The 18,417-nt window shown below is 35.2% G+C and overlaps 1 protein-coding gene across 4 annotated transcripts in view; it reads left to right on the top strand.

The window, feature by feature from the left end:
- The first annotated feature begins 1,778 nt into the window (after positions 1-1,778).
- The window catches only part of Nrg (Neuroglian), a 75,479-nt gene continuing 58,840 nt past the window's right edge, over positions 1,779-18,417 (top strand). For 3 of the 4 annotated variants that reach the window (XM_069844192.1, XM_069844193.1, XM_069844190.1), the window contains exons 1-4: positions 1,779-1,869; positions 2,409-2,494; positions 16,255-16,384; positions 16,591-16,706. In XM_069844192.1, coding sequence (XP_069700293.1) covers positions 2,422-2,494; positions 16,255-16,384; positions 16,591-16,706 — 319 coding nt within the window. In that variant the 5' untranslated portion in view covers positions 1,779-1,869; positions 2,409-2,421. Of the gene's footprint in view, positions 1,870-2,054; positions 2,268-2,408; positions 2,495-16,254; positions 16,385-16,590; positions 16,707-18,417 lie in introns of those variants that run through there. The other variant, XM_069844191.1, reaches the window with a different exon arrangement.

Genomic DNA, 18,417 nt, shown 5'->3' on the forward strand with positions numbered 1-18,417 from the left:
CTCGCACTTTTTGAAAATAAGGATCCTCTCTTTCAGGGGACTATTAGAATTTTGTGTATTTATAATAATATATATTTTTTTACAATTCAGTTACTTTAAAGAAATTCAAAATTTCTGCTTATCACCTACAACCATTGATTTGTTGTAATATTCTTCTCAAAATCAGTTATAAGTCGTTGTATAAATGCTTAGAGTCATTATCTATTTCATTAAATTTTCATCCATCTTAAAGCAGTATAATAACTTAAAAAAAATAATAATAATTGCATACATACATACATACATACATACATACATACATACATAGTCACGAATACGTATCCAATGACAGTTGAACTTTAGTTACTAGCCACTAGGATCGCTACTATCGCACAGTCTATTGTTCCTAGTACTCTCAGTTGCTAATCGCGAGAAATGATTAAAATCACCTCAAACTTCGTGACTATATGTACTAGACTGTGGTGAGACCGGTCAATAAACTACTCAGCAGAACGCAATACTATGAACAACTACTACTCTCAATAAAGTATATCCGTTATAAGTGAAATAGTGATTATTTTACTTGTTGCGTGAAAGTATAATTAGATGTCATTTGTACTACACGGTTTATTTTAACTCAGCAAACAAGCACTTCATGGTTCGCGGACCAATGGATAAGCGGAAATGCGGGTTGGCATAGGGAGACAATGACCTCCGAAAGTCTGAAGTTAATTTACTTTAGTTCATATAAGTGAACATTTAAGCTTATGCGGTGTTAATTTTAGCTCATTTTGTATCACTCATTAACAAAACAACCCTTTATTAGCAACACATTAAACTGAACATGGGCCTATATCAGAATTAAATGTGATTTTTCCGTCATCGTTCGAAGTCAATATAATATAGGCCTATGCAACTCTCTATGCTGCCGTATTTATTGCTTCTCCTTTTTTTCTTCTCTCTCTTGTACGGAGGAGGGACCCGAAGGCTTGCTTCTCCCTTAAAAATAAAACATGAACTTAATACCTGGCCCCCTAATGCTTAATTCAGTCCTACAACCTAACGTCGTGTTCATTCAACATTTCACATATTTGTGTGTTAAATGTTCAACCAACATTAACCAGAGCTTTTGCTTAATACTTTAAATTTTAAAAGTAAAAAAAGAAAAAATAAATTAATTTAAAGGAAGTTAGACGCCAGATAGAAGACGTGTGTGTGGGTTACATTATCTGAGTTAGTCATATTTCACAGTCATAATTCCAAGATCCTTTATGGTATGAATCAAAAGAACACAAAGGAAATGAGACTGAAGAGCAATGGATATTATTGGCATTGTGTGCGTGCAGCAACTACTAATCATTGTTGGAAGACATAAGACCTAGACGACCCAGAAACCAGATGAAAGACGCAGGAAGTCAGTTTGTAGTTAAAGATATTAGGCCTACATTGACAGCTGTTTTGTTCCTCTCTGGAGATTAATTATACATGTTCCACTTACAATTAATATGCATGAAACATTTGTAAGGAAAGCACTTTGGAATACATTTCTCCGATTTTTTAAATTTTATTAAAGAAACAAATTCGAAATTGAAAATTGAGTAGCCTCCACCTTTACCAATGTCGTCAAATGTGTTACTCTTATGCAAAGTGAATTAAAACTCTATTGTGTATTTTACTCTTCTCTAATTAGTAAAAACCTCTTAAATGAAAATATACTTCCTATTATTAGTGCTACTACATATTTAGCAAAAATAATAATGAACAGTAGTTGTAACCAACACCCTTGTGTAAAGTGTTCTCTTTTGTAAGTATTGTAGCTATATTGATCCACGTAGTAATCACGTGACATATCTTGGAGGTTTTCCTATTGTACGGAATAAAATGCGATAGGTAAATATTAAGTGTCATTGACTTAATTGGGGTAATGTATTCTTTAATATTGTAACTTATGTATTGGGTAAATATTTATGATAACATTTCTGCCACTACTAGAACCTACGTGTATTTTTGTTAATGCGGTATCACATACAATTGATCGATTGGACTACACCCGACTAGCGGCAATGTACTGAACAAGCCTGCGTACTGGCATCGTATAATAACACTTGTTATATTTGTATTTTATCTCATTTATAAAAGGTCTGCAGCTGTAGTAGGGCTGATTACTTCTGAACAATGCAGTGTATATCGAGCTTAAGAATCTTAGAAAGGATGTTCATACAGTATTAACAGTGTGTTATATTAGTGGGTGTTGTCAGGTCCATTCCTTAGCCTCGGGGAAATTCAGGGTAAATTAGATCATCATCTTTCCTGTCACCGATGACTCAATATACTTTATATGTTATTTTAACCGACACACTGGTGGACAGTAGCAGTGTATCACTGCCTTTTCGTTTATAGAGATGTTAGTTTAATATACACTGTTCCAGGAAACGTATCAACATGGGGCAAGCATCGGTTTTGACTGTGCAACTCGTTTTGGTGGCAGCCTGTTTTTCACAAGCAACTGCTCTGAGTAAGTTATGTTTATTCAGTTTTAGTTTTAAAAAAAGTGGCTTCTATAAATATTAAGGTTAAGTAACACAAAGAAGAAACTGTTGTAAATTCTAGTCGTAAGTAATGCATCTACCTGTCATGTGTCCTTTGTATCTTGTCTTGCAGTAGGCTAAATACCTCTCATATTGGTGTTACGTACATATTTTATTGAATTTGTAAACATTTATTACATGAATGTTACGATCTGCGTTTAGCGGGAGATTGTCAAAATAACTGTAAATGTCTTAATATGGAGAGTGGATGGATGTAGGCTATGACAGTTTAGGCTTGAATATTGAACATAGTAATATTGAAGACCGGTACCAAAATACTTGGTTTGAAATATATATTTCGTGTATTTCTCGAACTTTGTTGTTTTTAGGTCAATTAATAAATAATCTCCTACATGAATTGTAGTAAGGCGGGTTATGTCTACATCATTTTATTAGTGAGCCTACAGTTTAAGTTAATTAAGAAACTTGACTATTTGTTACTAGGTTTAATTGGTTGTCATTGCTTATTGGTACGTGTAACTAATTTCCCTAAATATGCATTGTTGAACTTGTTAAATTGTGATGTGTGTACCTATAAGGCGATATTTATTGATTATAAAACACATTCTGCTTTTGGTTTTTTATGAAATTGGTAGGCCTATTTGAAAACCTTCTGATTATTTTGGAATGTAGGCTTTCTGATTATTATTCATAATATGGAAACGCTTAGAAAAAGTGAGCGGAAAATGATCGTAGTTTAGATTTATTATATTTATGTACGGTACTTACGGATATCAGCCGATGAAGTAATTTTGTAGAAAAGAAAGAAGAAATGCAAGAACACTTCAATAGTGAATTTCTTAATTTTATACTCACCTACAGAATGTAGGTATACGGTAACTTACTGGACATTCAGTATGAATTGAGCACATGTTTTCAAATTTCAGCTCTATGTAGAATAAATAAATTGTTAGGAAGTTTACTATGACAATCGCGTGCTATTCGTATTAAATATGAAATAGGAAATTAACTTGTAGGCTTGTCTGTTCAACTGGTAGTGCAATCTAGATTTTAAATGGGAATGTAAACATTCCGTGTCTCCTGGGAATGTGAGCATTGCATGTCTCAAATATACTAGCTATTTAACTTGGCTGGACAATTCCGAGGTAACATGTTGGCTTTACGACGAAGAAGTTTATTCTGGCACCTAAAATGTTCAATTTGGTTGCTAAAATTCCATTCTGATGTTAATGAAATATAATACTGTACGCAGTTTCTTATATCACTTATAAAAGCAGTGTGGCATTCATGAATGTGTTTTAATATAACATTACCACAATAAAGTACAGATGTATTTACATCCCTGGGTTATAGTCATACGTATCGTATATGAAAAAAAAAATTGAGTGCCGACGCCAATTTCACACGAAAAATGCATCGAAAGTTGCTGTGAAAGTGACGGCTTGCATGCAGGCAGAATCGCTCAAGCGAGGTGGAAGGCGTAGAAAGCAGGGAGAGGAAACATGCATCTCATTTCCTTGCGTTTGCATACTGATTCACAGAGAAAAGGCTATTTTTCAGCCTAAACTAACCTAACCTAACCTGTCAGTGATTCGACCAAGGTGAGTTTTCTTAAGGTTGAATCAGTATCAGGTTAGGTTAGAATTTTTGTGTGCATTGGAAGAAAGAGCACATTCGTAGACAATTGAAGAGTCCACTGCAAGAATGATGGATGTCACTTTCTTGTCGAAAATGAACCAAGACTGTCAATGCTTAGCTTAAGACATATAGAATGTACATACAGAGTTATATGGCATTAACACTGATAGTCATTGTCCAGTAATGATCGGAAAATCACAGTTAAGTTTGAGCGCTAAGCATTTCAAACTTTCAATTGCTTTTCCTGCAAAATGCATTCCAAATGACATTCATCATTCTTGCAGTGGACTCTTCAATTGTGAATATATGCAAAGCATAGAAAAAGCCTAAACTAATCTGTCACTGATTCTCCTTACGAAAACTCGTTTTTTCTATGTGATCGGTAAGGAAACTCACGGAAATGAGACATATGTGCTGCTGCCAACTATCTCCACCTCAACGGAGTGATCCCTCCTGCCCGCATCTCTCCACCAGTCCTCACCTTCACAGTAACTTTCGAGCCTTGTTTTGGGTGTGAAATTTTCGTGGGCACACTATTTTTTTTCTTCACTATATCTGTGACTCCTCTAAGACCCAAGAATGTAAATACATTTGTACCTTAATGTGTGAATGATTTTGTTTGTAAATAATATTAAGGAGTTCTCTCCTGCAGCTGAAGTATTTAATGCTCGTTGCTTCAAATTGTTCATACCCATGTTTAATTTCTGGCAGCTTATTTATTTTGCTGCGAGTGTATGTCCTCTGTATTGTGTTGTCCAAAGCAATGACTTTATGCCATGTTGACTACATATATCATGATTATTATACTCCATCCACTTAGAGAACAAGTCATTACCATGAAGACATTTACAAATCCCTGTAATGGGATAGGCCAGCTCAAGGTCCTCCATCGCTCTTACTTCCTCTGTCCCTCCTGCATGAGAACTGCCAGAGTCGTTCTCTGATTGTATATCCTAATGGTTCATTCTCGCAAGGAGGCGGTCTAAATATATATAAAAAAAAAACATTTCTTTAAGTAAATTATTATGGTGATTAAGAAGTCAATTTCTCAACTTAGTTGAAAATATATATGCGTGAAATATCAGCATTTTCATTGCACCTTACTTGATATCCTATTGCAGATATTACAATATAACAATTTTCCTTTTGATTCTTTTTCCTTCTTATGTAATAAGATAGTAGGGACTATACCTCAAGGATTTGGTGGCTGGGACATAGCTTTCATGCCATAAAGTTACTTTAACAAAAATAGATGGCAAAAGAACAATTGGACAACCTAACATTAGATGATTGGATAGTGTCGAACCATGTCATAAAGTTATTTTAACAAAGATAGATGACTAAAGAACAGTTGGACAGCCTAACAATAGATCAGGTCTGGGCACTGTTAACTCAATTGAAGCATTGCAGATTTCCCCTTAACTCCCCACTCCAACTTCTCTAGCTGAGACGAGTACACAGGAAGTAAGTATTGCTTGGTGACAGATTGTATAAGACTTTTACTTTCGGCTCTTGCTGGTCACCTGAAATTCATCACTGATGCACAGTGGCTACTGTGTGCTTGTTTATGTAAGCAAAAAGGACGTGGGCAGGGGTTTCTGAATTCCATTTCACTTTCTCGTTGTGCCCAGGGCTGCATTAGATGGTTGGATAGTGTCGAACCATGTCATAAAGTTATTTTAACAAAGATGGATGGCAAAAGAACAATTGGACAGGCTAACATTAGGTGGTCGGATAGTGTTGAACAAGGTTTGAAAGTACAATATACTCTCGACTATCCTGCCTCTGTACTATTCGGCCTACCTACTTAAAAAATAGTAATAATAATAATAATTCTCCATGATAAAATTAGGAATAATTTATTGCACAACTGTATTTTGCCAAGATGTTGCAAGTGGGCTTCAGCTGCAATCCTCCTCCGTGCTGTGTGCATGAAACAAGTTGAAACATACAAAGTGCTGATTTCCGCGCCCTGCTACTTGTTCTTTGCTTCGTCAGTTGTGTATCGATGTCCACAAGTGCGAAGTACGTTTGCCACTATTCCTGGTAAATTATTGTTTGGTGCGCTTTGTTGTTTTTTATTAAACATTACAAAATGGGTGATAAACTAAAAGTGACTATGGAGAAGAAACTACGCACTATAAAATGACTAGACACTGGGGCAATGGCAAAAAATATTGCTTTGGAGTTAGGCGTCGGGAAAAGTACAGTTGGAGACTGGAAGAAAAATCGAGTAAAAATTGAAAAGTGGTGTGCTGTCCAAGCTAGTGTGGAGGTGGAATGAAAGTAAGAAAAACGATGCTGAAAGGTAAACATGAAGAAGTTAAGGAAACTTTTTTTTGTGGCATGAACACTTAAGAGGAAAAGGCTTGCCTTTACTGGGCCGATATTGCAGGAAAAAGCTACTGCCTTTAGGCTCTGGACAGACCTTTGAATGGATTAGCATTTCCTCCAATCCTGATGGAACAGCTGTACCACCATGACTTGGTCCCAAGAGCCTTGTTTGTTCAGAAACGGGTTGTACCACGTGAAGGTGTGGATGGAATTTAGATAGGAGAGGTTATAGATAAATTGCACTTCACTGTCCTTCTGCAACCTCAGGATCACTTTAGATACTGTAATTTGAAATGCCCTATCATATGACATGGTAAACATATGGAAGTGACATTTCGTGTTAGGTGACATCAGTGATGGATTTAACTGAAGAATGTGACTGGACTGTAACTGGCAGAATCATTACACTTGCAGGCATTTGGCTTCTGTTCAATTCTAGGTATTACATTTTTGTTTACTGTTTATTGTGTAGTGACGATAGTGAAGTATGTGAAGTAATATAAAATAACTACAAAATTTATATAAAGTGTATGTGTGTCCGTGCATGTAAAATACATTGTGTTTCAAAATTATGATAACACATTCATGTTTACTATTAAGTAAGTATTAATGAAAGGCTAACATGGTACACATCATTTGATAGTCAAACTTCCAAAGTTTCAAGTTCTAATTTTTTGGAAAAAGTATTATTTCTGTTGCTATGGGAGACATTGTTAAAAATGACAACTCCACAATATAAAACGTTTGCTTTCTTCATCTTTTGAAAACGAATTCAGTAACAATGATACAAATGTTATTTCGTAGACATTTCCGAATTGACCATTATCCAATTGTTTTATTGGATGTGCTACTGTCACTAAGCTGGATTATTGCCTTTAGCCTCCCAGGTCATCAGACTTCATACCTTGTGACTTCTTGCTTTGGAGGTATGTAAAAGATGCAGTTTATGTGCCATCTCTATCCCAAGACCTTGGACAAGTAAGACGTTGGATCATTGCTATGATTACATCCATAAAGAGGGATTTATTGGAGAGAGTGATAAGATTTTGACTATTGTATTGATGTAAAGTCTTTGACAAAAAAAATGACTGACTGCCATACACTAAGTCACAAAAAAAATGACTGACTGCCATACACTAAGTCCTCTTCGAAGACTTCGTTTGATTCTGTGAGAGCTCAGGTTTACACGTGAAGTGTTATGAACAATCTATAACGAAGATAGAGTCAAGGAGTAAATTAGGTGCAAAATAAGCATCCTTTCCCTAGTCGTGTGAACCAGGTGCTACCCGAAGTGGACTTAGACAAATTCATGCTGTAGGAGAGTGATCATTTTTTGTGTCTATATGCTGTGTAACAAGGGGTTCTTATGTTGAGTGTTTATGTGTCAATAAAAACTTTGTGAGTTTCTTAAACAAATTATATGCACCAAATTATTGTATCATTAATACTATTTACTTAATAATAGTCATATGAAAGTGTTACCATAATTTTGAAACACATGTATTATTTGGTCAACATATGGTAATTGTTGAAAGTTTAATCCAAATTAGTCTCTTATTCAGAAATAAATCTGTATGGATATACATAAAATTCAGGATCGTAAGAAAATGATCTGTTACCTAATTAGTTTACAGTGGATTCCTTCTGATTGTGATATAAAGGGAAATGAAATGGTAGATTCTCTGGCTATAAAGAGCACTGAAATTTTACAACCATCTAATAACAGACTTCCATTTTATTCTATAAAACAATCGAAAGTAAATTAAGATCCATCCAAAAACAAATTTTGGATGGAGAAGATAATGAAACCTTTTGACAAACTCCAAGATAATCCCCCAAGGGCCACGTAAATCTCCTGTTGCAATGTTCAAGTTGATAATGGGATAGGAATTTCCCATACATCCACCTGTGTATTGTGTGATGCAAATGAAGAGATGAACATGAAACCACATCAAAAGATGTACAGCATTGCTACAAGAAGATTACATCATACAGTACCTATATGAGTGCAAGATGGTGAATAACTTCATTATCAAGTACCTAGGCATTGGACCAACAGCAACAGCATTTATATTTTTTAACAAGTTACGTATTTTAATAAAAGTTATATGTAAATATTTATTTTCTTCACATTACATAGATTGTTTCACTTTGAAGATATTTAACTATTATTTTCAGAAGTCCAAGACAGGTATTGCAATTTTACGTATAGAAGTAACTTAAATTTTGTGTAACATTTTTTATCGGTAGTTTACAAAAAGTTCAAAAGAAACAGGCAAACATTTCACATCTTTTCAAAACAAACAGAAGCTGTTTGTGTTTCGGGTGTAGAGATGTTATCGTTCAGAACTAATTTGTGGTTCATTCATACGACAGGGTTCTGGTAACAAAGTATAGCATTATTCTGCATCGAAATAGACTTATAAACTTTCAAGCTTGAGTATTGTTTACTTCCATCTTTCATCTAAGCGTCTGCATCTGTGAGTGGCGTACTGAAACTGTAGTTCTTTTAGCAATCCATAGGCATTGACCTTGGTGTACCATGGGAGGCAAACTACATAGCACCTTATGATGATGATGATGATGATGATGATGATGATTAATGTAGCAGTAGTGGAACGCTAGTAAGGGAAATGGGAGTACTCTGTGTAAACCCACCAAGCACTCTCTTTGTCCATCGAGTTGAATCTGCTAGAGAACCTGGATTATGGGTATGGAAAACCGAACCTCTAGCTGTTTGGCTAATGGTGTGTTAATTATGTAGGCTAGGCTTTTTGTAGCAAATGATACACTGCTCAAAAAAATTAGAGGAACCCAAGTTTGAACATATGTATCGTTCCATTAGTTGGGGTTAGAGTGATATATCCCCCCCCCCCCCCAGAAAATTCAAACCTTCATTTAACAACAATGTACGTCGTGTTTATATTTCAAAAAGGCATATGACTCTGTTAAGAGAGAAGTTTTATATGATATTCTTATTGAATTTGGTATTCCCAAGAAACCAGTTCGATTAATTAAAATGTGTCTCAGTGAAATGTACAGCAGAGTTCGTATAGGTCAGTTTCTGTCAGATGCATTTCCAATTCACTGTGGGCTTAGGGCCTAAGCAAGGAGATGCACTATCACCTTTACTTTTTAACTTTGCTCTAGAGTATGCCATTAGGAAAGTCCAAGATAACAGAGGGGGTTTGGAATTGAACGGTTACATCAGCTGCTTGTCTATGTGGATGACGTGAATATGTTAGGAGAAAATCCACAAAAGATTAGGGAAAACACGGGAATTTTACTGGAAGCAAGTAAAGAGATAGGTTTGGAAGTAAATCCCGAAAAGACAAAGTATATGATTATGTCTCGTGACGAGAATATTGTACGAAATGGAAATATAAAAATTGGAAATTTATCTTTTGAAGAGGTGGAGAAGTTAAAATATCTTGGAACAACAGTAACAAATATAAATGATATTCAGGAGGAAATTAAACTCAGAATAAATATGGGAAATGCCTGTTATTATTCAGTTGAGAAGCTTTTATCATCCAATCTGCTGTCAGAAAGTCTGAAAGTTAGAATTTATAAAACAGTTATATTACCGGTTGTTCTTTATGGTTGTGAAACTTGGACTCTCACTTTGAGAGAGGAACATAGGTTAAGGGTGTTTGAGAATAAGGTGTTTAGGAAAATATTTGGGGCTAAGAGGGATGAAGTTACAGGAGAATGGAGAAAGTTGCACAACACAGAACTGCATGCATTGTATTCTTCACCTGTCATAATTAGGAACATTAAATCCAGACGTTTGAGATGGGCAGGCATGTATGGGCGAATTCAGAAATGCATATAGAGTGTTAGTTGGGAGGCTTTAGGGAAAAAGACCTTTAGGGAGGCCGAGACATAGATGGGAAGATAATATTTGAGGGAGGTGGGATATGATGATAGAGAATGGATTAATCTAGCTCAGGATAGGGACCGGTGGCGGGCTTATGTGAGGGCGGCAATGAATCTTCGGGTTCCTTAAAAGCCAGTAAGTAAGTAAGTACGTCGTGTTTATTTCTAATTGAATACATGATGGATGCTGTAAGCAGATGTTAAACACATTGTTCAAAACCAAAGTGGAAACTCCTTCCATTAATTTCACATTTACGCATAAGGAAACACTTCAGTATCTGACATGACTTCCATGTGCCTGAGGGCTATAGGATGGTATCAGATTTGTTTATCTAGCATTATCCCATAAATGCTCAATGAAACTAATGTGCGGACTCATAGGAGATCAGTCCATTGTTCAAATTTGGAGTTTCTGTAGAGTGGCCATGAGGACTCTGCTGTATGCATTCTTGCATTGTCTTGCTGAAAAACAAAACGGGCCCCATTCCGACTGCTGTGAGTGTAACATGATTTAGTACAATCTCAGCAATGTACCTGACAGCACTAAGTCGGTTTCTAATAACCACAAGGTCCGTTAGGTTATCTACACCCCACACCATGACTTACCCACTGCCAATCTGTCCATTTCCTGAACTAATGCTTCTGTACAAGTCTCACTATGGTGACGATACACATGCAGACGTCCATCACACTGTGTTAAATGAAAGAGAGATTCATCTGTAAACAGCACTTGCACCAGTGACGAAGCTACCTTTTCTGGATTCCTGAATAAGTCTTAGTCGATCTCCCTTGAGACACATTAATTGCAGAACTTTATGAAATCTTCATGATCTTAGTCCTACTTCTCTAAGTCTGTTTCTTATTGACTCATTGCTGACATTTGCACCAGTTGCCACCCTCAGATCATTTCTATGGTCCTGAGCAGTAGCATTGCACTGCCGAAGAGCACGATTGGTCTTCTCTAGCCAATGTTATACATTTTAGACCCTGATCTGGTGTCCTAGTGTACATACCTGATTCAATGAATCGTTTTCATGCCCTAACAACAATAACAACAATAGATTTAGTCACATTAAGCTCTCCAGTATATGGGACCAGTGCCCACCTAGCATTGTGATGCACTTGGGGAGCTACAATAGGTAGCGAAATTCAGTTATGAAAGCCAGCTATAATGGCTGGGGGGATCATAGTGCTAATCACACGATACCTCCATTCTGGTTGGATTATCGTCCATCTCTGCTCCTGCATGTGGGCGTGAGGCCAGCAGCCTCATGAAAGCATTATCAATGTTTCTTACTTGTCCTATCCAACTTCTGAAAGCACGCAATTGACATAGTCACGAACTTACTAGTGATGATGGGGAGGTTTCTCCATCATGCTGGTACAGGTAATCATTAGAATCTTCATTAAATTGTGGCATTAATTACAATAAAATTGGAGCATGTTGAGATAAGATATAGGATATACCAGTGACTGTGGCCTCCATTAAAAAAAAAAAAGTTGTACAATCAGTGATGTAACGTGGCACAAAAGATGTTCAACTTTGGTGAGCCACACTGATGTTCAGTGATAGTGTATGGATTGTCACTATTCCAAATTAGGCAATTTTGACAATTCACCTTTCCACTCAAGTGGAATGTTCTCTCATTGCAGAATATGAGATGTTCCATAAACTCATCTTCTTTCCCAAACTCTTCAAAACTACAGGTGAAGTGATACCTTCTTCATTGGGGTCTGGGTCTGTTAAGTGCATTGAAAATTGAGGCTTCATTCAGTTAGTTTTTTTTTTTTAAGTGAAGATACAAGGTTCCCCTTGCTTTGACTTTCTACTTCTTAACATTGTTCTTAGAATACTGAAAAATTGTTGTGGCTCTGGTTCAAATCCTGGTTGAGATAAGCTACCTAGTTTAGAGTTTTTCCGGGATTTTCCCTCAACCCATCACAAGCAAATCTAAGTAATTTCGGCACTGGACCCTGGGCTCACTTCACTGGCATTATCACCGTCATATCATTCATATGTTAGATAATCATGGCAGTTACTGAAGTATCATAAAATAACCCACTAAAAATAAGTAAATAAAAAAGAAAAATAAAGGATTTCATTGCAAAGTGTTGATGAGTAATTACTGGTAATTCTAAATAACTGTTCTGCTGATAGTAGACTTTATAATCAATTAGTTGAATTTATTTTTTGTGTTAGAAATGAAATTTGTCTATTAGATCTTACACTTTCTCTTATAATAAAGAGAAATATTGAAATTCTGATGAATGAATTAATATGGTTCCATAGTTAAAAAAAAAAACAAAACAGTTTTAGTCACACAAAAAAGTGGAGTTAGGTTCTGAATGCTGTATATATGACGGTGGAAATTAATGCCAATGTCGATTACAAATATTGGAAAGAATAACTAAATATTGCATGTATATAAATAGAAGAGAACTAGAAACTATTATGTTTTGCACACTTCAGTCTCAGTGAGCACATACCACATACTCTTTCTTCAGTTTGAAAAGGACGAAGTTGTTTAAACAGGTTTGAATAGCTCTGAAACCTTAATTATTGGGTTGATACAAAAGTTCGTAGTGGTTTTTCGCTGTGACAAACGTTTTTGTGATGAAGAGAAGACAAATTCATCAGTAAGATATTCTCATACATCAACTATGACTCTCTGCCAATGCTGGGGTAGTTTTTCGATTCTGTGTGTGAAGAAATCTGCTGGTTTGGAGTTAAAGAAGTCATCTAGTTAAGTTTGTAAAGCATTTTCATTATCAAAAAAGTTCCCTTGAAGATTGTTGGCTAGAGAACAGAAAACGTGGAAATCTGTAGGCACAAGATCGGGAGAATACGGAGGATGTGGAATCACCTCCCAACCAAGGTCCTGCATAGCTGTTTTCTTTATGTTAGCGGAGTGTGGGTGTGCATTATCATGTTGCAGCAGCACTTGATGCAGTCTTCCGAGTCGTTTTTCTTCAATTGCGGTTGCAAGGCATCTGAGTTGACAATAAATGACAGCAGTTATGGTTACATTCGTGTGAAGCAGTTAGTAGTACATGACACCTTCTTTATTCTACCAGATGCATAACATCATCTTCTGTCGATGGATGCTAACCTTTATGTTGTTTGTTGAAATGGCAGAACCATTTTCTTGCAGTGCTTTCTCTGATGACATTCTCCCCATACACAGCACATGTTTCGAGCCTCCTCCATTGTCTTTGCTGCTCTATTATTAACTCGAATAGAAGTGTTTGCTTTTTTCCACTTGACACTGCAGCTTCTTTAGCCTATAAATAGCACAGACTTTCTTCAAATCCGCAAAATTCAAGGTATATTTACTGGCACAACAGTCCAAATAACAAATGACAAACAATCTCCTAACAACACAATGTTATGACGAACAAAAGCACTACGAATTTATGCATCAACCTAATAGTTTAGAAGTTTATTTCTTTTAGCAAATTCATGATACCGAACATTTGACACCTTTTGAGGCTTAAATAAATCACATTGATAGGTTACATAGGTAATTATTGCTGCTTTTAGCATGTCAAGTCTTCAGTTAGGGTTTCCACCATAGGCGTCCCCCCCCCTCCCCCAAAGATGAAAGGATCATGATCTGTTTAATGATATTAAAGAGAATGTAATTCGAACTAAAATTAGGAAGGTAATTTGCCCAATAAACATGAATTACAGATGAAAAAAGTCTTGCAAAATTATGCGATAATGCAGTATTTAAAAATATCGTGCGAGGACTTTTTAGCATTGACGATTGTTGAATAGTTTCTTACAAAATAGTACATAAAAAGATTAACTGAAAATAAAAGGTGAAATGTTTGTGGTTGAACCAAATATGTAAAATGCAGATCATAATAAAAACATATCAGAATAAATTATTTTATTACAACCATCTTTCTGCCTTACATTGGTTCGAAATCCGTATAAAATTTCTACAGAATTTACTGTATATGCAAAGAGTGAAAATACCAATATTTAACATTAAGTTCATATGGATGTTAGGTTATTGGATTCATAGTCTACGAAACTATTTTAAAATACTCTCCTGTTAATAAAATTATTTTGTCATAGTATATAGCATGTGAACAAAACTTCGCTGTAACACAGCTTGATTCTTTTAATAGCAGCTTGCACAAACACAATAAATGTACTCTACAGTTTTTTTTCATTCACTTAATGCACACTAGTAAATAAAGGATGCATGCAATTGTACGAATGTGTTGATTAATAAAAAAAATTTTTTTCGTACTTAATTGGCACAAAATTGTATTAAAACAGACACGTTTCTAGAAGAATAAATATTTCTAAGGATTCTGTTCGCCATCTTTATATAAAACCCAAAATACAACTAACACAACTAGTCTTGAATAATCTAAGAAAAAGAGTATTACTTTTGATGGATTTATGCAACATTACGAAATCAAGTAAAGTCTTAGTATTTCATAACTGAGAAATGAATAATGATCGAAGTGTTTTCGTTTCATTTTAGCACATGTTTTACTCAATGCATGCTCCAGGTCATGGACTCATTTCACTGTTACGAGATTTCGGAGTCTTGTGAAGTAGGCCAGAGAACTCTCTCAACAAGGAGTATTCACTCAAGTACACATGGTGCCATTTATAACTTTAGCACCTATCTGAATGTCTGAGATCATAATGACCTTTTGGACTTAATAACAGCACTCCTTTTGTGAATTAATTTCATTAATTTTATGTTCAGTTGTCTCTCCAGACATATTAATTGCATTGACATTCAAATGACTTATTTTTTCTTGATTTTGACAAACTAATTTTTTTAAGAAATCTTTTAGATAACGATAAATAGATAGATTTTTGGCCACACTCTTTCCTCAAGTTAAATATTTATTTTAATTTACTTTTTTCTTTATACTTAGAAACATTTATTCTTCTAGAAATGTGTATGTTTAAATACAGTTTTATGCCAATTAAGTCATAACCAGAAGTTTCTTTACTGTCACATCACTAGTTCTGGCATGATTTATTGTGGTCAGCAGTCCTAAATTAAAAATAATATATATTTAACACGAATAATAGCCTCTTCAATAACTACACATCATAAAAATTACAGCAATCAGCATCCACTTCAGTATAACACACTCATTTTACAATAAGACATGAACTGCTGTTAGCAGGAAGAAGGTGATTAAGGACATTTTATGTTACACAACAATGAGGTACTTTCAATAACGAGTATTCAGCATACATCACTTCACAATAAGCACAAAGCTACCACTTCAAACGTGACAGTCAGTGGACTGAGCCCATATTCTTGCTTAATCATTAGTATTTAGAAATTGCAGGTTGTTTAATAATTTGGCCATGGTGCTTGTCTGCATGGGGGGGGGGGGGAATTTGTGTGTGTGTGTTTTTTTAATTCTTTCAGTAATTATTTATTATCAATACACTGCTCTCTTAAATTGACTGAGCATATTCGGAATTAAATCAATGGCTTTCCCAAAACATGTTATGAAATGTTTCATATAAAACACTTTTTATCTTGGAAAGGAAGCAAAAACGAGCAAAATTGTATGAAACTTTTTCGTTTGAAACATCTCAAAGAATAACCGCCTGAAATTACTTGCATTACTGACAGTTCACTCTGTATACATACAGTGAAATATACAAAATGCAAATTTATGCAGGCAAAAAAATATTAATGACAGCTCTTAATAAACAATACTGAGCTAATAAAAGATTGGGTTTATAAAAATAAATTATTACAATGAGTATTCATTATTTAACCAAGTAATCAGTTATAACATTTTCAAATTCACAGATGTTGTAAATTTGATTAAGAGAAGTTGATTTATCTTCTTTGAAAATGCTCTGTTCTGTCAACAGTTCAATCTCCACCTCGAATTGTAAAGCAGCCTCCAACGGATGAACTCTTGTTCCAAGTTGCACAGCAGCAGACTGAGAATGACAAACCTTTCATCATAGAGTGTGAAGCTGAAGGAGAGCCAGCCCCAAAGTGAGTAAGATTATTTGGAAAATGATGTAAGATAAAGAAGGCATAATATACCACCATAATTATCCAAAAGTAATAAATCTTACATACTCTATATTCTGACCAGAGATTACCATTTCCCTTGTAACCAAGTTATACTTGCTTTAGCTTGAATAAAATTGTTTTTCACTATATGGCGTTACACTAATTACCTTTCTTACAATTTTAAGGTATCGCTGGATAAAGAATGGAAAGCATTTTGATTGGCAAGCATATGATGATCGAATCTCACAACAGCCAGGTCGTGGCTCACTTGTTATTTCGTCTCCTCGAGACGAAGATTTAGGTAAGAGTGGTTTTGTATTTAATTTATTTGTGTAGTGTAGGTATTTATCGGTATTTATTTATTATTTCTATTGTAAAATTGCAGTTTATATAGAAATTTGACCGTGTAATTAGTCTTTATGTACATTTTGTACATAAAGACATTGTGGAGTTTTAAGATTACATAATGCAATGAAACAGGATTGATATGTGAAATAGTCACTATAATCTGTCCCAATCAACCTTATATGCTCTTAAAAATTGGAGATAGGTCGATTTACGTATGTCTAATTAATACGCATCTCCAATAAATAGTTCTCAGTTAATCATACTGTTTTTGTTATATGTTGTTGTTATATAAAGACGAGAATATTACAGCAAAATGACGTGAAGTCTTTACATGCTTTTAATTAATTAATTTATTTATTTATGGTATACGAAATATTATTAGAAACTTAGGCCTATTTAAAGCAATTTTAATAAATGTACATTATTGGTTGAGATTGTGATCGTGTAGGTGCAGCACTGTACATGAATTCAATAGAATACCTAACTCAAAAAAAAAGTTACAGGATTGTCATATGATTAAGTGATCACGATGCATCCTATAGTTGCGTCACTCTTATTTCCAGCAGCCAATCATATTGCAGGTCGGCTATGTTTAAACCTGCGAGTCTTGTCATTCGCTGCTAATAACGTTATGCTCTACATAAGGCTCGATAAATGAAGCGTCGGCTGGAACAACGTTGTAAGTTACAAAATTTTCATTCGGCGTGTTTCCGTGTTGTATGTCATGTTACCTTGCTATACCCTTTGGCTTGCAACTGTCCATCAATGCAGTACGTGAAATTTGCCCACTCAAAAGTTTGCTACCCTATAAGAACAACGTTGTACATGTACACATTTTTGCAGCTCCTGTAAATTTTACTAAATGTAACTTATAATGTTGTTCCAGCCGATTCTTCAAATAATGAATATAATCGCTCGCCATTTCATTTCTTTCGCTAAAAGAAAGCATATGAGGACGCTATTTGCTGCACCATTAAACATTATCATATCGTAGCTCCTATGAGAGTTGATTTATTATTATAGGAGCTACGACATGATAATGTTTAATGGTGCAGCAAATAGATTCCTCGTCTGGTAGCTCGGCAACGAAAGAACAAAAATGGCGAACAATAATACCTATCTAGACTTTATATAGCCTTCACTTTCTAAGGCATAAGCAAAGAGGAGGAGTCACGCCTGAAATAATGGTGATGCGACTATAGATGGTAGATGTTTTGATTGCACTGCACAATAGAGTTATTCATATTGTTCTTGAGCTCGACTCTCCCTTGTGGAATGTAATCAGTATTCTTTGTCGTCATGGAACAAGTAATGGACCATCAATTAATGTGACCAGACATAGAGGAAATGAGCCTTTGAAAAGTAAAAATTATAATTTTATATTGTTTTTGGGAACTGAGTGAGAAGAATCTGGAGTTAAGTGTAAAATATATTCAAAAAGAAACGGGTGATCTTGAAGTGGCTTGTAGTAGTGCATAGTGAAAGAATGGAGTACGAAATTGTGTTGTAACAACACCAGGTAAGATATGACATGTCTGTCTGACACAATAGTTGAGAGTCTTTGTATTCTTATTATTTCTAACAACAGCTCCAGTGGTGAGAAAAAGATCGGAGGAGGAGATTCCTTATCAGGTAGACCTGAGATTTTAAGGCACTAAAATTTT

The sequence above is a fragment of the Periplaneta americana genome, chromosome 13 (genome assembly GCF_040183065.1).
Source record: "Periplaneta americana isolate PAMFEO1 chromosome 13, P.americana_PAMFEO1_priV1, whole genome shotgun sequence".
Lineage (NCBI taxonomy): Eukaryota > Metazoa > Arthropoda > Insecta > Blattodea > Blattidae > Periplaneta > Periplaneta americana.